Source organism: Chrysemys picta, chromosome 12 (assembly GCF_011386835.1).
Source record: "Chrysemys picta bellii isolate R12L10 chromosome 12, ASM1138683v2, whole genome shotgun sequence".
NCBI classification, from domain to species: Eukaryota; Metazoa; Chordata; order Testudines; family Emydidae; genus Chrysemys; species Chrysemys picta.
This window is the reverse complement of record NC_088802.1, coordinates 18,677,838-18,695,291: the sequence shown is the minus strand read 5'-3', so window position 1 is coordinate 18,695,291 and position 17,454 is coordinate 18,677,838. Positions and strand designations below refer to the sequence as shown.

General features: G+C 52.5%; 1 protein-coding gene across 2 annotated transcripts; it reads right to left on the bottom strand.

Annotated features, from left to right (window-relative positions):
- Nucleotides 1-36: 36 nt before the first annotated feature.
- Nucleotides 37-14,498, bottom strand: LOC101942596 (E3 ubiquitin-protein ligase TRIM39-like). 2 transcript variants are annotated; one of them, XM_065565107.1, is made up of 7 exons: nt 14,012-14,497; nt 7,999-8,094; nt 6,902-7,132; nt 6,213-6,235; nt 4,968-5,083; nt 3,754-3,786; nt 37-1,610 (listed from the first exon to the last, which is right to left on the bottom strand). In XM_065565107.1, exons 1-7 carry the CDS (start codon nt 14,426-14,428, stop codon nt 1,096-1,098), a joined length of 1,431 nt encoding a protein of 476 aa, XP_065421179.1. In that variant the 5' UTR covers nt 14,429-14,497; the 3' UTR covers nt 37-1,095. The 2 variants fall into 2 exon arrangements, with proteins under 2 accessions (XP_065421179.1, XP_065421180.1); XM_065565108.1 differs by lacking the exon at nt 7,999-8,094 and having other exon boundaries at nt 14,012-14,498.
- Nucleotides 14,499-17,454: the final 2,956 nt, after the last annotated feature.

Genomic DNA, 17,454 nt, shown 5'->3' with positions numbered 1-17,454 from the left:
TGTTTCAGATCTTACCCAAATACATGCTACAGCCAATTCTTATTAACTAAACTAAAATTTATTAAAAATCAAAAGAGAGTATGGTTAAAAGATCAATATACATACAGACATGAGTTCAATTTATTGAGGTGCAGATTCATAGCAGAGATGGTGAGCTTTGTGGTTGCAAAGAGTTCTTTCAGAAATAGTTCCTAGATTATAGTCCAATGTCCAATATCACCTTCAGTGAGTATCAGCCTAACTGGGACCTCAATCTTGTGACTCAAACTTCCCCTGATGAAGCTTAAGCAGATCTGAGATGACAGAATCCAGATCCAAGGATCTTTTGTACAATTTCATGTCTTTTGACAAGTTGGAGTTCCTCAGGAGAAACAAGGTAATTAGGATGACTTTGAAGGAGCTATACGAATTAACAAAGGCCATTTGCTTGTTCCTCCACCATTCACAGTACATTTCAAAGAGAGATGAATAACACAATATCCCGTGTTTAAAATTCATTTAAGTGATAGGATCTTCTTTTGACCTCTGAATTATCAGAATACAGCATAAACAGGGACTGTTGATTACATTGTAGACGCTACTCATACATATGTAAATACAAAAAAACACCAGATGTTTAACCCTTTCTAGCCATGTCTCCCATTGGAATAATTGGGGCTGATTCCCTTCTCATTCACACCAGTGTGAATCAGGAGTCACTCCCATTGGATGTGATTCCCTCCTGGCCTCACTCATTCCAATGTGAATCAGGAGTGACCCCTCCGGAGTCACTGGGGCTGACTCCCCTCTCACCCACCCTAGTGTAAATCAGGAGTGAAGTCACTGGAGTAAAACTGCTCTCCAGTCCCCACCTTTGTCCCTACCCTCTGGATTCCTCTTCCTCTATCTGCCCGGCAGATTGCCAGAGCTCTCCAGAATCAGAGTGGATAGGACCAGACTGGGCAATGGGATTGGGCTCTCTGCCCTAATCACATCCAGCAACCCGAGGTTGTGTCAGTTCAGAGGCTCCCTGCACTTGGCCAGAGACGGGGAGTCCAGGTGCCGGGGGAGCCTCTGCCTGGAGGAAAGGTGCAGCGGTGAATTTCACCCCACGTCTCAGGGGCACAGCCTGAGCTGGGATCCCATCTCCACCCAGAGCCAGGGGCGGACTCGCTCCCCCGTGAATGAGGCTGGTGGGAAAGTGAAGATCGGCGCTTCACTATCAGCATCAAAAAATGCCACCTGCCCCTGTGTATAATCCAGAGAGACCCGGATCCTCCTGGGCACCCAGCTCAGGGACAGGGGTGTCGCAGGAGAGGTGATAACCAAGTACCGACTCCTCCACAGTCCCACAGCCCAGATCCCCTTCTCAGGTCCAAAGATGAACTCTCCCTTCCTCTTCACAGACTCTCTGGCCACTCCCACAGCCCAGCCTCCTCCATCCCCCACCTCCACCTCCCAGCAATGTCGCCCCGAGGTGAACCCCACACAGCCCAGCACACAGAGCTCAGCGTCAAATCTCTCCGGATTGTCGGGAAGATGCTGCCACGTGTGTCCCCGCCTCACGCCTTTCCGATCCTCAGACAGGACGAGTTTGGGATGAGCCGTGTCTGGATCCAGAGTCACATTCGCTGGGGAGAGACAATCAGAGTGTTAGGGGCAGAGCTGAGCGCTGGGGGAGGCTGGGACCATTTCTCACACTCCCCAGCAGCCCCATCGCAGCTGGGACCCTCCCCGATTTTCTGCCTTGCTCCCCCAGGGAGCTGCCTCTGTGCTGGTGCTGAGCAAGGATATAGCCGTGGCTCCTTCCTCCTAGGCCCTAGAGGTGCTGTTATAGCTGAGGTTTTTGGCTGCAGATTCTGCCTCCTCCCCGGCAGCATCTCCCTGGTCCCCCTGCTGGGGCTGCCCCACTCCAGACAGCAGGGAGAGAGCAGGGGAGGGAGGCCACAGGCACGAACTTTCTAGTGTGCATGGGGGGTGCTCTGCCCCCAGGTCCCTCCCCCACTCCACCCTTTCCTCCAAGGCCCCACCCCCATCCATCCTCTCCCCGCCCCCCCCTCCACCCCACCCCGCATCTTCCCGCCCAGTTCCGTCCCCTCCCCCCCAGCACGTTTTGCCCTCGCTCCTCCTCCTCTCTCCCAAAGCTCCTGAACACTGGGAAACAGCTGACTGCAGCGGTGCAGGGAGGTTGGGGGAGGTGCTGATTAGTGGGTCCTGCCAGCAGGCAGCAAACATGGGGGACACAGGGGAGCTGATGTGGGGCTGTTGGTGGGTACTCAGCATCCACCATTTTTTCCCTGTGGGTGCTCCAGCCCCGGAGCACCCACGGAGTTGGCGCCTATAGGGAGGGCTGCTAGGAGACACCTCCCCAGCCCTGCCAGCCAGGAGGGAGGAAGCAGGAGATGGCACATAAATGGACCATAAATTTGGTAGGGCCCTAATCTGGTCAATGTCACAGTCGTGGGATTTTCACGGTTTCAGGTGTTTACATATGAAATTTGACAGTGTTGTAACCATGGGGGTCCCGACCCAAAAGGAGGTCATGGGGGGATCACAAGGCTATTGTAGGGGGATCATTGGATTGCCACCCTTACTTCGGTGCTGCTGCTGGTAGTGGTGCTGCCTTCAGAGCTGGGCAGCCAGAGAGCAGCGGCTGCTGGCTGAGCGCCAGGCTCTAAAGCCAGTGCCACCATCATCAGTAGCAGCGCACAAGGGAGAGTCGCAGGGTATGGGAGGGATGAGTTGTCATCCATCTGGGTTTTCCCAGAAGCCTCCCTGCCTGGGTCAGGGCTGACAGCTGGAGCCGCAGCCTCCCGATTGGGTCAGGAGCTGTCCCAGCAAGCATCTGCAGAGCTTCCTGCAGCTGGGGGAGGTTCCCAGAGGTGGGTCTGACCCACCTCTGGGGGCAGCCCCTGCAGGAGAAGAGGAAGTCCTGTCCCTCCCCAGCCTGGACTGGGACTAGCAGCTGGAGCCCGGCCCACAGTGGGAGCACAAGCCTGGGGCACCCCCAGGCCTGCCCCTCCCCGTCATAGCCAGATTTCACGGGGGAGATCAGATTTCACAGTCTGTGATGCGTTTTTCAAGGCCGTGAATTTGGTAGGACCCTACATGGGAGGGACAGTGTGCAAACCCCACTCCAGAAGGAAGGGGCTGGGGATTGATACTGGGTGTGGGGCAGAGGGAGGGGTCAGCAGCACGTGGAAGGCGGAGGAGGGATGATGGCAAAAACAAGAAAGGGCCCCCAGCCCCAAGGGGAGGGAGAGAAGGAGGCACCAGCCAGAGAGGGTCTCCTCCCCACCTGGGTGAACGAGATGGGGCAGCACCCAGGAGAGAATCCCCAAAGACAGGTATCAGAGGGGTAGCCGTGTTAGTCTGGATCTGTAAAAAGCAACAGAGAGTCCTGAGGCACCTTTAAGACTAACAGAGGTGTTGGAGCATAAGCTTTCGCGGGTGAATACCCACTTCGTCATACACATGCCCAGACCCAAGGACAGGGTGAAGGGAGACCCCACAACCCAGCAAGAGGGAGAGAGATTGAAGAAGATCACTGGAGACACCAAGGGGCTCGGTCCGACCAGGGAAAGGGTTAATATGCTGGAGTGTTTAAAGCCCTCCCCCTCTCTGGAATGCCCATTCTCTAGTCATAGCAGCTTCTGTTTTCTCTGATCTCAGAAGCTTCTTCTGCAAGTGAATCCAGGGTCACCGACACAAACTGTCATGATCTGTTCCCATTTGCACCCTTCTTTCCAGGCCCCACCTTTCCCAGAGACTCACCCCATTCTCTCTCCAGTTCGGAGGGCAGGGTATCTAGAGAGAGAGGAGAAAGATGAGATGTCATGCTGTCACGTTATGGTGTGATTTCTGCCATCCATAACCAGAGCTGGAATGAATTTGGGGGCATAGTGAGAAGAATTGTTGAAATATTACATGGTGGCAAAAGAGAAAGAAAAATGTAAAAGTCAAAAAACAAAACAAAACAAAAATACCCGCCTTGTATTAGGTCACAAAAAAGAAAGGGTGAGGGGGACCTGCAAAATCAAATATTAAAGAATTTTGGGGGGGGGGAATAAAAACAAACAAAATCAAGGGGTTTTGTTTAATTCTTTTGTTTGTTTTGTTTGTGGATTTGGAAGGGTTTTTTTAAGCAGGGGCGGATTTTCCACCAAACTTTTTTTGAATGCAATGTTTTGACCAGCTTTAATACTGAAGGCACGGTTTTACAAATAATCAGGATACATGTGCTTGAGGGCTGGGCCAAACACAGAAGGAAAGGGACAGAGATACCCAGACAGAAAGAGAAATTAAAGGTATGTAATTAAAGGTATAAAATTAAAGCGCAGTAGAAAAACCACCTCCACGAGGGGAGTAACTCCCAGCGCTGGAGCACTGTCTACACTGCCACTTTACAGCGCTGAAACGTGCAGCACTCGGGGGGGGGTGTCTTTTTTCACACCCCTGAGCAAGAAAGTTGCAGCGCTGTAAAGTGGCAGTGTAGACAAGGCCTAAGAGTGAATGTGAAATGTCTCCCTCTCCCATGTAGAATGACCAACCTATGCATGACTTAAGTCCACTTAATATGGTGTAAGAAGGACTTCATGCATCAGACTTGTCCTCTCTGATCAGTCATGAACTTTATTTATCCGCAGAGAATTTCTACTGAGGCCAGACTGACACTGAACCCAGGCAGGAATATGATCAGAGCACTCTGTATGGCCGTAAGGTCTTCCTTCATCCAAAGAGACTGCATTCCTCTATAATCCAGGCAAACAAGGTAAGGTGACAACGATTCACATTCATATTATGGTTGTTTCTCAATCAGAATTTCATTTGCCCTAGAAAATCCTCCAGCCCAGTCCCCTCATTCAAGAATTTTGATCTATCTCTTTTCTGTTCTTTTTAAATAGCAGTAGATTGGTCACCGCTCAGCAAATCCCACAATTCTAGAGACAACTTTTTATTTCCCTTCCTAGATCCCTTCCTGGTCGTACCTTTCAATTTCTTCAGAGTCTCCTTTAGAACAAAGATTTTCGGAGAGAAATCACTGAGTCTCTTCTCCAGCTCAGGAGAAATCTCCACTGGCTGCTGGAACTGCCCCTTCTTGCACCTAGGAGACAGGCTGTTCTGATTCATCATTTGATTACTTAATTGTTATTCTTCTTTATTTTGGCATTCATCATTTAATATCAGTCGCATGTCAGTGGAAGTATATGGGCTGTGAAAGCTGTTAAGTTGAGCACATTTCTCTGTGTAACCCAGCCTCTGAACAGGTCCAGCCCAACCAATGGCAGAGCAAGGCTCTCTTAGAGTGACCCCTGTGACGCTGGCAGGCCAGATGCCAGCTGTTGCCCAGGCTGCAGGCATTAGCTAAGAACTGGCAAACTCATAGCTTGAGACCAGACCAATTCACTTGTGTGTTAGTTTTGCTCAGAACAGCTATTAGTCTTATAAGAATGTATTTAGTATCTAGATTCCGTGAAATGCTTGTAAATTGCTGCATGCATTAGTCTCACTTGTAATGTCGATATTCCATGCTATAAAAATATGTAGGTTTTGCTCTATAACCTTGAGAATGTTTGCTGTGAATTTGGGAACCCAGGCATGGGAATTGTCCCCCCAACCCACCCAGAAGGACTATCAAAAAAAAAATCAGATGGGCCATCAAGAAACATCACAATACAAAGGACTGGTTAATGGCCCTATTGCACCTTGGAAATGCTGCCTGCAAGAAAGCTCAGTCCTGTGGGCTTGGAAGCTGAATGATGGAAATAAAGCAAAGTCACAGGAAAATTTTCCACCTCTTTGTTGTTTGATATCTGACAGGGCCAGAATCCTGAAACACACGTTGGGTCCACCCTGACAGACACTCTGAGTTGACAGATCACTACAGCTCTGTCACTCTTTGGATTAATTCCAGGTCTACATTACAAACTTACATGGGTATAACTCCGTCACTCAGGGGTGTGAAAAATCCATACCCCTGAGCGATACAGTTTTACTGACTTAACCCCTGGTGTAGACAGTGCCAGTTGTTGTGGCACAGGTGGGCCATGGAGTTTTTATAGCATGTTCCTATATTCACGTTAATAATTAAAGAGCATCAAGCCCAAGTTTCAGCCCAACTGAATATTAATACCCTGCCCTGCATGCTTGCTGTTGTGTGTGAAGGAGATGAGGATTGGACAAGGGCCCAAGCACTGTGAAGTGTGAGAGGGGACTGAGAAGATGCCACGTACCTGCTCAGTGTGCTTCTGACATCCTAGAGAGAAGAAAGGAAGCTCAGTCTCACAGTGATAACAGTGAGAATGAATAACGCATAATCATTGCATCTGTTTTTATGTCCCATGGGTGGAGGGGGCACATGCCACATTCCCGGGGAGGTGTGTCGACGGTGTCACGGTTAGCAGTGCTGCATTGAAAGACAGAGCCCGGGCTCCTGTTCCAGCCAGCAGCCTTGTGGTTAAAGCACTGAACTTGGACGCAGGAGATCTGGGCTCTGTTCCTTGAACTGCCCTAGACACCCTTAGTGACTTGGGCAAGTTACATAATCTGGCTGTGCCTCAGTTCCCCAGCTTTATAATGGGTGCAATAGTGTGATTCACGTAATATTTCCCAGCCTTCCAAGTGGTGCTTAGACTCTGCAGCGATGTGGGCCATAAACATTTCTAGATACATGTGCATGAATAAATAAAATCTCTATAGACTAAGCAGCGCCTTTTCCCTGACCTTGGTCCCCTGACAAACTGTGAGTCATAAAATTCAGAACAATAAAATGAAGACCAAAGGGAAGTGATAAAAAAGATTTCCATTTAAGCAAGATGTACGGTGAGTTACAGGGCAAGGTTTGAATCCTGGACCCCCCCACCTTGCAAGTTTCACTTCTATGTTGTTTTCCCAAATTCTATGCCAGGAGCCAAGATCTCACCTGCAGGAATTCACTTGCTGGCTGACGGCACTTCCCCTCCATCTCATGGATCAGCTCGCTGAGACGGGAAATCTCCTCGCAGAGTTTGGTGACATTTTCATCCCGCATCTTTGTCATCCCCTTCTCTAGCTCTGCCAGCCGGGCCAGCAGGAGTCGCTCTTGTTCCTCCAGGAACTGGCGCAGCCGCTCAAATTCAGACACAATCTTCTGCCTCTGGGCGTCTGTCTTCTCCTGCCATGAACAGACAGAAAGAGGGAAAAGGCAGGTCAGGGACGTGGAGAGGGTCGGGGGATATTTCCCTGGGCCCTGAGTGTCCAGTGGGGCAAATTTCATTGCAGATCCAAACTTCAGCACTTACCATTTAGAGAGGAACTTTCTCCAAGTTGTCAGAGAGAAGATTTTGCCCAGAACATCCACCTTGGTCCTACTTTCTCTGATGTATGGGAAGGGAGGAGGCAGGGCCATGGCCCCACAGCCTGCACTGGCCAGAAAAAGCAATTGCATCCCTCCCATGGCTATAGCAGCTGCTGCGCTCCCTCAGGGCTGTTCTGAGATCCTGCGGATTTGCTCCAGCCCCACTAAAGGGCAGAAATCACTGTCACAATCCAGCCCATGGAGAGACAGGGATATCCCCAGAGAGCGACATGCACAGTCACGGGAAGCCCGATTCTCAGACCTTTTTAAACTGTGCTGAGAATAACCCTGTGCTGTGGTTTGCCTCATCCAGGGGAGAATGGCATTCAACTTCTACAATAGTCCAGCTTCCAGCCCATGGAATAAGAGGTACAACAGCAGTGTGGAAAAAGCCCACTGCATCCCAGCTAGTCTCTGCTACTCGGGCCCCTTAGGGAGCCAGAGTCAGCTTGTGCAGCCCCGAGGCTGCTCTAACTTGCATGGAGGGCCCAGAATTCAGGGGGGGCAAAGGTCAGTTTAAGCCATGTGAGACCATCCCTAGGAAGGAACTACTTGTGTATTGGTTCCCCGCGATCCCACCAGATGTGGTGAGAGAGACACCCCCTCCCCCCCATACCCACACTCTTCCAGGGAGACAGACTCCCACCCCATGTGTCTGCTGGGTGATAACAGTGGACACGTACCAGATACGCCCGGCTTCTCCCTTCTGCTGACACTTTCAACCCCAGGAGCTTTTCTCTCTCTTCCTTCAGAGTCTGCAGCCGGGTCTGGATTTTTTTCTGAGCAAAGAAAAATAGCGTGGCTGGAATTGACTTTTAGTGTTTGTTTGTGGGCAGTTTCCTCAGCAGGGATTGGGGAGTCTGTCCTCCCTACAGAACCTTGGACACAAAACAGGGCCTCCCTCTGACACCGGCTGGCCTGGGCCCTCCTTCCCTCAGAGTGGCCAAGCCCACCTCTGGCTCCTGGACCGTCCCACTGGGATCCGCACCTCCCGAACAGGGAAGCCCCCTGCGCCAGGTGCTGTGAGGTCCTTTCCCAACCTGCTGGAGGACCCCCCTAAAGCACAGGTCTTGGGGGAAAAGGCCAAGGCTTGTCTCAAAGGCTGATTTTCTGGAGATGGCAGCCAGGGAGCTTCTCTGCTTGGCACCTAGGCCTTGCTTTCACCCCCTCTATTCAGAGTGAAGATGAAGATTAAACCATCTTTAGCCCCTAAGGTTTTGTCCACCCTGAGCTCAACTGAAGACACCAGTGCTAGTGGTGAAAGCACGCCTCCCCGCACTGCCGAGACTTCTACCTCCTGGTAGCCTGGTCCACCAATTCTTTCCGGCCCAGGTTTCCTCCTCAAATGGAGCCCAGCAGGGCCCATTCTCCCCAGCAGAACCCACACAAGAAGGCTAAATACTGCGGCTGCAGCACAAGGTGGGGAGGCTTAAGAGTTGACACCTAAGTTAGTGGACAGGGCTGGCTTTAGGCTGATTCAACCGATTCCCCTGTATCGGGCCCCGCGCCTAAGAGGGCCCCGCGCCCAAGCCCCAGTACAGTGTACCGGAAAGAGCCGGTGCGCCGTACCAGGGTGGCCCGGCTTCCCCAGGGGGCAATTTAAAGGGCCTGGGGCTCCCAGCAGGGGTTGGAGCCCCACGCCCTTTAAATTGCCACCAGACCCCCACTGCTGGAGCCCTTCGGTAGGACTGTGGGGGCTATTTAAAAAGTCCGGGGCTCCAGTTGCTTCTGCGCCCCGGCCCTTTAAATAGCCGCTAGAGCCCCGCCGTTTCCCCAGGGCTCCCGCGGCTATTTAAAGGACATGGGTGGTAGAAGCAGGGGAGCCCTGGGCCCTTTAAATAGCCCCCAGAGCCCTGGGGTAGCAGGGGGCTCCGGGGGCTATTTAAAGGGCCAGGGCTCCAGCTGCCTCTGCAGCCCCGGCCCTTTAAATAGCCGTGGGAGCTCCACCCCTTCCCCAGGGCTCCCGCGGCTATTTAAAGGACCAGGGCGGTAGAAGCAGGGGAGCCCTGGGCCCTTTAAATAGCCCCCAGAGCCCTGGGGTAGTGTGGGGCTCTGGGGGCTATTTAAAGGGCCAGGGTTCCAGCTGCCTCTGCTGCACCCCCTGCCCACACCAGTCCCGCACCCCCTGCCCTGCCTGCAGCCAGTCCCTGTCTTCAGCCTGTTCTGCACCCCCTGCCCTGCCTCCAGCCCCGCACCCTCTGCCCTGCCCGCACCAGCCCCTGTTTCCAGCCAGCCCCGCACCCCCTGCCCTGCCTGCAACCAGCCCCGCACCCCTTGCCCACAGCCAGCCCCTGCCGCACCCCCGGCCCCGTCTCCAGCCAACCCCTGTCCTACCCCACTGCGGCCCTCCCTGAAGCTAGCCAGCCCCACACATCCCTGCCCACACCAGCCCCGCACCCTCTGCCCTGCCCACAGCCAGCCTCTGTCTCCAGCCAGCCCCGCACCCAGCCCCTGCTGCACCCCCTGCCCTGCCTCCAGTCCCGCACCCCCTGCCCTGCCCACACCAGCCCGTGTCTCCAGCCAGCCCCGCCCCCCCTGCCCGCAGCCAGCCCCTGCCGCCCCCCCTGCCCGCACCAGCCCTGCACCCCCTGTCCTGCCCGCACCAGCCCCGCCCCCCTGCCCTGTCCTGCCTGCAGCCAGCCCTGCACCCCCTGCCCACAGCCAGCCCCTGCCACACCCCCTGCCCTGTCTCCAGCCAACCCCTGCCGCACCCCCCTGCGGCCCTGCCCGAAGCCAGCCAGCCCCACACACCTCCCTGACTGCACCAGCCCTGCACCCCCTGCCCTGCCTGCAGCCAGCCCCGCACCCCCTGCCCTGTCTCCAGCCAACCCCTGCCGCACCCCCCTGCCTGAAGCCAGCCAGTCCCGCACTCCTCTGTCTCCAGCCCTGCCAACCCATGCCGCACCCCTCTGCAGTCCTGCCTGAAGCCAGCCCACCCCATACACCCCTGTCTCCAGCCAGCCCCGCACCCCTTGCCCTGCCTGCAGCCAGACCCTACCTCCAGTCAGCCCCTGCCCTGCCTCCAGCCAGACCCATGTTCACTGGTGCCCTGCAGTTCCCAGGGCAGTAACCCTGCATACCTGCTTCAATGAGGGGGCAGGGAGCAGCTGGGACCCACACATGTGCACACTGGGTGACCAGACAGCAAGTGTGAAAAATCGGGACGGGGATGGGGGGGTAATAGGATCTTATATAAGAAAAAGACCCAAAAATCGAGACTGTCCCTATAAAATCGGGACATCTGGTCACCCTAGCACACCTCCAGGGAGTGGCGGGGATCCACACATGTGAAATGGAGCTCATCAATAACCGATCAAAGGGGTAAACAATGAGGTGGCATAGTTTGCAGATGATACTAAACTGCTCAAGATAGTTAAGACCAAAGCAGACTGTGATGAACTTCAAAAAGATCTCACAAAACTAAGTGATTGGGCAACAAAATGGCAAATGAAATTTAATGTGGATAAATGTAAAGTAATGCACATTGGAAAAAATAACCCCAACTATACATACAATATGATGGGGGCTAATTTAGCTACACAAGTCAGGAAAAAGATCTTGGAGTCATCGTGGATAGTGCTCTGAAGATGTCCGCGCAATGTGCAAAGGCAGTCAAAAAAGCAAACAGGATGTTAGGAATCATTAGAAAGGGGATAGAGAATAAGACTGAGAATATATTATTACTCTTATATAAATTGATGGTACGCCCACATCTCGAATACTGCGTACAGATGTGGTCTCCTCATCTCAAAAAAGATATACTGGCACTAGAAAAGGTTCAGAAAAGGGCAACTAAAATGATTAGGGGTTTGGAATGGGTCCCATATGAGGAGAGATTAAAGAGGCTAGGACTTTTCAGCTTGGAAAAGAGGAGACTAAGGGGGGATATGATAGAGGTATATAAAATCATGAGTGATGTGGAGAAAGTGGATAAGGAAAAGTTATTTATTTATTCCCATAATACAAGAACTAGGGGTCACCAAATGAAATTAATAGGCAGCAGGTTTAAAACAAATACAAGGAAGTTCTTCTTCACACAGCGCACAGTCAACTTGTGGAACTCCTTACCTGAGGAGGTTGTGAAGGCTAGGACTATAACAGTGTTTAAAAGAGAACTGGATAAATTCATGGTGGTTAAGTCCATTAATGGCTAGTAGCCAGGATGAGTAAGGAATGGTGTCCCTAGCCTCTGTTTGTCAGAGAGTGGAGATGGATGGCAGGAGAGAGATCACTCGATCATTGCCTATTGGTCCACTCCCTCTGGGGCACCTGGCATTGGCCACTGTCGGTAGACAGGGTACTGGGCTAGATGGACCTTTGGTCTGACCCGGTACGGCCGTTCTTATGTTCTTATGTTCTTATATATGACGCAATGTACATAATATATAATTTTATTATTTATATAGTTATGGAAAGTAAATAATACATGGAAGAAATGAAAGGCTTTTTTTAAAGTTTTTTTTCTGTAGTCATCCCTGCCGGGGCCCTGCCAAAAATGTTCGAATTGGGCCCCGCACTTCCTAAAGCCGGCCCTGTTAGTGGAGATGCTTAAACATTTGTCTCTTCAGGGTGAGGCCAGGGATTGCTGAACCCCGGCTGCCCACCGCTCAGTGGCAGTGCCCCAACCCTGGTATGGCCAGAAGGGGGCACCCAGATGGGCCGGAAAGGAGCAGCCGCAGAAGGCTTGTACCAGGCCTCAGCCACTGGAAGAGGCTTTTGTTTCTTTTTCTCCTTCCCATTTTTTCCTTAATTCTCTAGGGGATTAAACACATCTCCCTGCGCAGCGAAGATGCAGGTAGAGGCTTCTACCTACTGGTAGCCAGGCGCACCTTTCGGCCCCTTGGCTGCACTCAAGTGGCTGACTATTGCTAGGGCCCTACCAAATTCACAGCCATGAAAAACGTGTCATGGACTGTGAAATCTGGTCTCCCCCTGTGAAATCTGGTCTTTTGTGTGCTTTTGCCCTATACTATACAGATTTCACAGGGGAGACCAGCGTTTCTCAAATTGGGGGTCCTGACCCAAAAGGAAGTTGCAGGGGGGTCGCAAGGTTATTTTAGGGGGTCGCGGTATTGCCACCCTTAATTCTGCACTGAGTTCAGAGCTGGGCGGCCAAAGGGTGGCGGCTGCGGACTGAGGGCTCAGCTCTGAAGGCAGCAGCACAGATGTAAGGGTGGCAATACCATATCATGCCATGCACTGCTGCCGGCGGTGGCTCTGCCTTCAGAGCTGGGCTCCTGGCCAGCAGCCACCACTCTCCAGCTGCCCAGCTCTGAAGGCAGTGCCACTGCCAGCAGCAGCAGCACAGAAGTAAGGGTAGCAGTACCTCAACCCCCCACCCCAATAACCTTGTGACACCTCCCCCCCCCAACTCCTTTTTGGGTCGGGACCCCTCCAGTTACAACACCCTGAAATTTCAGATTTAAATAGCTGAAATCATGACATTTACGATTTTAAAAATCCTATGACTGTGAAATTGACCAAGATGGACCGCGAATTTGGTATAGTCCTACCTATTGTGTAAAAGCCACAATGGCAGCCAGGGAGCAGCAAAGTGACACAGGTGGGATTTGAACCCACAACCTTTGAATAACTGTCTTAATGCATAGAGGCCAGGCACTACTCCTTAGAAGTCCAACATGCTAGCTATTGTGCCACAGAGCCCTTTGTATAGGAAAGGAGTTCCTCTCCTCTCTCTATTTGGCAACACATCCTTGCTGTGGGAAAAGCAGGGGAAGAGCTGAGGAAAACACCACACTTGTTTGGCATTGAACCCAGACAGACTGCGTAGATAACAGCCATCCTAACTGCTACACCACCAGTGCTACTCTGATAGCTGTCCTCAGGACCCATGAATATACATTATCTAAAGCAGGGGTGGGCAAACCTTTTGGCCCAAAGGCCACATCGGCGTTGAGAAACTGTATGGAGGGCCAGGTAGGGAAGACTGTGCCTCTCCAAACAGCCTGGCCCCCCATCCACCCCCTCCCACTTCCCGCCCCTTGACTGCCCCTCTCAGAACCCCCGACCCATCCAACCTCCCCCCACTCCCTATCCCCTGACTGCCCCAACCCCTATCCACACCCCCACCCCCAGACAGGCCCCCCCCAGGACTCCCATGCCTATCCAATGCCCCCTGTTCCCCATCCCCTGACTGCCCCCCCCCGAACCTCCACCCCATCCAACCACCCCCTGGTCCCTGGCCCCCGGGACCCCTGCCCCTTACCCAATCTCCCTCCCCCTTACCATGCTGCTCAGAGCAGCAGGAGCTCGCAGCCCCACCGCCCGGCCAGAGCCAGCCACACCACCCGCGCTGCCCGGCAGGAGCGGTAGACCAGACCACTGGCAGCGCGGCACACAGACTGCAGGGGAGGGGGACAGCAGGGGAGGAGCTGGGAGCTCAGGGGTTGGATAGGCTGGATGTGGCCCGCGGGCCGTAGTTTGCCCACCTCGGACCTAGAACCTGTCTGCAGCCAGAATGTAGCCAAAGTGACACTGTCAGGGTTCAGTCACTATACCACTGTTTTTTTCACTTCTCTCCAAGCGTCCGGTGCGGGCTGGCGGCTGCCCACTCTGAGGACAGTCTCAGGTGGGGACTTTCACTGGGGCGCTACGCCAGCCAAAATATAGAAAATAACTATCATCAAAACAAAACAAAACTATTTTAAATGACAACACAAGACACCCAGGCCTTACCTTGTACTGCTGGGTGGCCTCCTCTACTGGGAAAACAGTGTGAGTTCTGTGAACTTGCGACTCTCTGCAGATCACACAAATCAGTTGGTGATCCGTGTCACAGAAGAGTTTCAGGGCCTCCCGGTGTAGCTCACACCCTTGCTCCCCTCCTGCGGTTACTGTGACCTGGAAACTCAGCTGCCTGGCTATTTCCACAACTTTCCCCAGCTCCCTGTTGGGCCTGAAAAGCTTCTGCTGGGCGGTTTCTCTGCACTGCGGGCAGGTGAAGTTTGTATCTGTCTCACCCCAGCACTGGCTGATGCAGGCTCGGCAGTAGTTGTGCCCACAGTGGATAGACACCGGCTCTTTGAAATACTCCAGGCAGATGGAACAAGAGAGTTCATCCTGGAGACTTAGTACAGAGCTGTCTGCGGCCATGGCTGCGTGACAGGGTTAGTTTCACTTCCTTGTGTTCGGCCTCTGTTCAGCCTATGGGGCGTTCCCCTTAGATCTGGCTGATTTGCTGCTGTCCCTGTGGCTGAGAGGGAGGGCTCTAGTCTAGGGAGAAATGTGACTCTCTCTATGTGCAGGGAGCCACATCAAATCCCCAGCAGTGGTGCTCAGGGAAACAAATCAAAGAACGGCAATACTGAGTCAAACCAATGCCCCATCTAGCCCAGTATCCTGTCTTCCGACAGTGGCCAATGCCCGGTGCCCCAGAGGGAATGAACAGAACAGGTAATCATCAAGTGATCCATCCAGTCCCAGCTTCTGGCAAACAGAGGCTACGGACACCATTTCTGGCTAATAGCCACTGATGGACCTGTCCTCCATGAACTTATCTCGTTCTTTTTTGAACCCTGTTATAGTCTTGGCCTGCACAACATCCTCTGGCAAAGGCTTCCACAGGTTGACTGTGCGTTGTGTGAATAAATACTTCCTTTTTGTTTGTTTTAAACCTGCTGCCTCCTAATTGCATTTGGTGACCTCTAGTTCTTGTGTTATGAAAAGGAGTAAAGAACACTTCCTTATTTACTTTCTCCACACCAGTCATGATTTTATAGACCTCTATCATATCTCACCTTAGTCGTCTCTTTTCCAAGCTGAAAAGTGCAGTTTCATTAATCTCTCCTCATATGGAAGCTGTTCCATACCCCTACTCATTTTTGTTTTCTTTTCTGAACCTTTTCCAATTCTAATATAACTTTTTTGAGATGGGGCAACCACATCTGCACGCAGTATTCAAGATGTGGGTGTACCATGGATTTATATAGAGGCAATATGATATTTTCTGTCTTATTGTCTATCCTGTTCCTAATCATTCCCAACATTCCGGTCCGGGTCAAAGTGCGGCTGAAGCTAGGAGTGAGCCTCATGCAGGCGCGAGGGCACCTCAGGCAAACAGACATCCCTGTGGGCCTCCTCCTGCAACAACCGCCAAACGGGTGGGCGTGGCTGGAGTCTCGCCACAGCTGTGCCAGGCCCAGGGCAGTCACTGGCGGCTGGCGGGAGCCAGGAGCCAAGCGCTGCCCCTGGAAGCAAGGTGGGAGTCGGAGCTGAGGTCCCCCCCGGGCCTAGCTCCAAAGAGAAGTGCACTGGATCTCAGTGCTGGGGAGACAGTGGAGGAGTTGCTGTGCCAGTGGCTGATGGGCAAGAGGGGGCCACAGCCAGTTGCAGCAACTGCAGAGGGACAGGCGCTGCCAGATCCTCGCTGCCAGACTGTGGATGTGGCTGCTCCGAATGAGGTTGCCCGTTTCCCGGGACCATCCCTCTTTTGAGGGTGCTGCCCCGGGCACTCCGTAAGACTGCGCATTGTATGCTGCCAGCTGTCAAGTGTTATGGGTTCGGGGGCATCCTTCAGGAGCAAGTGCGGGGCCTTGGTGGAAGAGGTGGGACAAGGACTCGGGGCTGAATGGGGGAGGATCGAGGGCGGGGCCGCAGGGGGAGGGGTGGAGAGCAGGCAGGTCCTCACGGGTAGGGGCACTTCCGGTGCTCGTGGTTCTAGTTCCCACAGACCACCTCCACTTATAAAAGTGATGGGGCCATGCTCCCCTGGACCTCCTATTCCAGTGCCCCTGATTGGAAGCCTGCTCATTGGGGGAGCCTGCCCTGAGCTGGGATGCCTTCATTCGCTCTAGACATCTCACAGTGCCGCACCTCTGTGGGATCACATTGGAGTCAGGCCACCTGCAGAGCTGGAGCCAGCCTCAGCCCTTGCACAGACATGACCGAATAAAAATCATCATGGCAGCTGCTGCAGAGTTCAACGCGGCTACAACCCATGTGGGTTTGGGACAGTGGCAGCCAGAACCACGGAAACACACAGGCACATAAAGGGGAATCCTGTTCAGTGCCCTCGACTCGGATAACACTAACCCGGCCAAGACAAACTGGGCCAGTCTCTCCCGCTCCACAGCTCTAGTCATCCCTGCCTAGACATGCTGGACCAGGAGCAGCCCTGGCATACAATGAGTGCATCTGCCACTGAACAAATAGGCCGCAATGTACATAATATATAATTTTATTATTTATATAGTTATGGAAAGTAAATAATACGTGGAAGAAATGAAAGGCTTTTTCTTACATGTTTTTTTTTTTAAGTCATCCCTGCCGGGGCCCCGCCAAAAATGTTCGAATTGGGCCCCGCACTTCCTAAAGCCGGCCCTGTTAGTGAAGATGCTTAAACGTTTGACAAACTGGGCCAGTCTCTCCCACTCCACAGCTGTAGTCACCCTTGCCAAGACACGCTGGACCAGGAGCAGCCCTGGCATACAATGAGAGCATCTGCCATTGAACTCACAGGTGCTAGCATCTATTTATTGACTTTGCATGAAGTGATGCCCAGTAACTTATGGCAGAATTTGGGATACAAGATACATGGCCTGATTCCCCATCACTCACACCAGTGTCAATCAAGTCAATGGGGCTGATTCCCCATGCATTCACACCAGTGTCAATCAGGAGTCACTCCCATTGGAGTCACTGGAACTGATTCCCCTCTCACTCACACCAATGTCAATCAGGAGTACCTCCCATTGGAGTCACTGGGGCTGATTCCCGCACCTCTTTCACAGCAGTGTCAATCAGGAGTACTGTGACCGGGGTCCTAGTAGGGAGTCAGCTATGGTCACTCGATTAGGTGAACTGCAAAGAATGGGGCAGACAATCCCCATAAACCTGGTGGATATTCCAATACTTAGATTTACCAAGCCAGCATAAAACAGCTTCTTTATTACCTTACTGGTTACTCAAAAGTCCAAGCAACACAGTTCCCTTAAAGTGATACAGCCTCAGGCTTCCATCCGGGTACCCACATCAAATATGATAAAAATTTCTGTAAATCTTATTTCATCACATAAAAGAAAAGGTTCAACCAATCCCAAAGAATCGGACACATTACCTCCCAGGTTAATGCCTGTTTCAGATCTTACCCAAATACACGCTACAGCCAATTCTTATTAACT

Bases quoted from the DNA above. Each gene is read 5' to 3' on its own strand.
- LOC101942596 (XM_065565107.1), bottom strand. From the start codon at position 14,428: ATGGCCGCAGACAGCTCTGTACTAAGTCTCCAGGATGAACTCTCTTGT. The intron at 6,236-6,901 runs GTGAGATCTTGG...TCTTCTCTCTAG, and splicing joins CAGCAAGTGAATTCCTGCAG to GATGTCAGAAGCACACTGAG. The intron at 3,787-4,967 runs GTACGACCAGGA...CTCTCTCTCTAG, and splicing joins GACTCTGAAGAAATTGAAAG to ATACCCTGCCCTCCGAACTG.